This window comes from Eimeria acervulina, genomic scaffold (genome assembly GCF_000499425.1).
Source record: "Eimeria acervulina Houghton genomic scaffold, Eah_scaff1897, whole genome shotgun sequence".
In the NCBI taxonomy this organism is placed as follows: domain Eukaryota; phylum Apicomplexa; class Conoidasida; order Eucoccidiorida; family Eimeriidae; genus Eimeria; species Eimeria acervulina.
In genome coordinates, this window is record NW_013548837.1 from 2,506 (window position 1) to 4,972 (window position 2,467).

At 53.1% G+C, this 2,467-nt stretch overlaps 1 protein-coding gene across 1 annotated transcript; it reads left to right on the plus strand.

The window, feature by feature from the left end:
• Window positions 1-717: 717 nt before the first annotated feature.
• Window positions 718-1,587, plus strand: EAH_00063890 (hypothetical protein, conserved; the record flags this gene model as incomplete). Its single annotated transcript, XM_013393059.1, has 1 exon — window positions 718-1,587. One exon carries the CDS (start codon window positions 718-720, stop codon window positions 1,585-1,587), a length of 870 nt encoding a protein of 289 aa, XP_013248513.1.
• Between the last annotated feature and the right edge of the window lie 880 nt (window positions 1,588-2,467).

The following is a 2,467-nucleotide window of genomic DNA, read 5'->3' on the forward strand; positions in this document are numbered from 1 at the left end:
GGCGCAAGTTTAGGAGCAGTGAGTACCCACTTGCGCTTCTCTTCTTGCTGCTGCTGCTGTTGCATCTGCTGCTGCAGATGCTTCTGGACGTTCGGGTCTGCCGGATCCATTTTTCCCGCTGTTGTTGTCCTTGCTGTTGCTGCTGTAGAGAGCTTCAAGCCCTTGCACCCTGCTGCAGTTGTCGCGCTTCGGTTGCTGGGTGACTTCTGTTAAGGCGTAGAGGCAGCTTTAGTGGGAGTTTATAAACGAGTGTTGCTTTTCCAAATACGCTAAACATAAACGAAAACGACTTCAAACACTCTGAGAGGAAAACACAGGAGACATTGCTCAGTCCCCAGTTGTTTCGCAACGCAGCTGATGGGCACGCCACTGCGGCGTTCTACTCCTCAGTTGTATTTTTAATGCTGCTTCGAACTAACGAATGAAACGAAAATACAACAAATTAACCCACAACCTTTTACACCAAACCGATGCAGTCCCTCCGCTTGCCTAGGGGGCCCTAGGCACTTCGCAGGGGGGCCCAAGGCCCTATTCCCTGATGCTGCAACAGGTGGAATAACTTCACAACTGTGCTGAAACAGCTCTTGAATTTAACTTCATTGTCAAATATACCTGCAAACGAAATGAATACAACCAGCAATCCTTCGTAACGCCGGCACCTTCTTCCTCTATTTCCAGCTGCTTGCACGCCGTAGTACCACCGCAGCTTGCGCAAACATGGGAACCCCCATCTCACTTGTGCCCTTTTGGGTTTCTCTCCTCTTAGCGCTCAGTATATCGGCTGGGGGTCCTCACTTGGGCGCTAAGGCGCAGGGGCCCCTGGGAGGGGCCCATGAGGGGCCCCCGGGGGAGGCACCCGTTGAAATCGCCTACGAAGTAGCAACGGCATCGAAAGAAGATGCATTGAAACCTTCGCGTGCAGATCAGGGACATCACTGGTGCAGAGCACTGGATTTACACAGTGCCTATGGCGCCTGCAGCAGTAGCAATGGCAGCAGCGACAGCAGCAGCGTGTTTCCAGTGTCCCTGGACGACGGCTGTTTTGGCGTAGTTCTTCTGCTGCTGCTACTGCTAGCAGCAGACCAGGCCGAGCGGCCGCTGCGAAAGTTTTGGGGCCCTTTATCTTCACTGGCCAAGCGCATGCGGCGCAGCAGCAGCAGCAATAGCAACGGAAATAACATCAACCGGTTTGCTGTTGCTGCGAGGACGGAAGAGGGGAAAAGACTGCTCGGTGAGTTGGCATCTTTGCAGCAGCTGCTGCTGCAGGAGCAGATGCAGCAAAAGGAGCTGTCTGCCACGGAGGAGTTTGCTGCATATGCTCGAAAGCAGCGCAAAATAGATCAGCTTGTTTCCTCCAGGGACGCATGCATGCAGAAACTGCAACAACTTCAGCAGCAGCAGGGGCCCCAACAGCAGCGTAGTAGAAAAGAGGTGCTGCTGCTGTTGCGAGCTGCCAATCAGTTACTTCTCAAGCCCCTCTTCAAGCGCCATGGCTGCGCTGTCGCAAAGGTAAGGCTCAGCTTCCCGCTGCAGAAGGTGGAGCAGCAGAAGCAGCTATTAATAGCAGCAGCAGCAATAAGAGTGTGAAGAGCCACGGCGCCAGGAGCTGGGGCAGCAGAAGTTTCACCAGCCGCACATATGCCAACAGCAGCGCCAAGTGGAGCAACAACTGGAGCAACTGCAGGGGTTCCAGCAGTTACGAGTCGGTGCATGCAATGTGGAGTGTCTTGTCTGCAGCCATTCGTTTGCTGGGGATTATTTGCTGCAATGGGGGCTCGAATTATCCTACCAACCGCCCAGCTCACCCCTCTCAATCGTAATCCTGCCCCCTACATCCCAAAACCCTATACCCTTATCCTAATCCCAAATTCTCTGTCCCCTTCGTCCAAATTTCAGTATGCTCCTGGTGCTCTGCTTGCTACAGAGTTAATTTAAGGGCTTTGCGCTGCAGGGTAGGATTTAGGACCGAGGGTCTAAGGCTTGGTGTGTGCGCAGTATTGGGGCCTCATTGCCAAGTTACTTTCCCGTTTGCCTTTATGATATGCCGGCTTTTTCTAAACGAGATGTACAGGCACGTCGATTTCCTCAGCGGCCAGAGCTCGGCCAGGAGCACTGCAAAAGCAGACTGAGAAACTTGCGCCCACAGCTGCAGGAAGAACAGCAACAGCACCAGCATTAGTAATAAAAACAGGAACGGCAGCTGCCGAGCTACAGCTGATGCAGCAGCAGCGGCACTTAAGGCAGGCTGCACCTCCCATAGCAGCAGCACCAGTTGTTGCAGCTATCTCTACCTCAGACACTTTATGGGAATGGCTTGGCCTGTCTACCTGAGGTTCTGCTCTGAAGCACGTTTTATTCTCCGTGAAATCTCAAAGCAGCAACTGCAGTCGGGAATGGCTCTGCGTAGTAGCAGGATACACCAGAAGCAGACGCGTTTGTATATGCGTTGATTTCTGGGGTTCTAGTA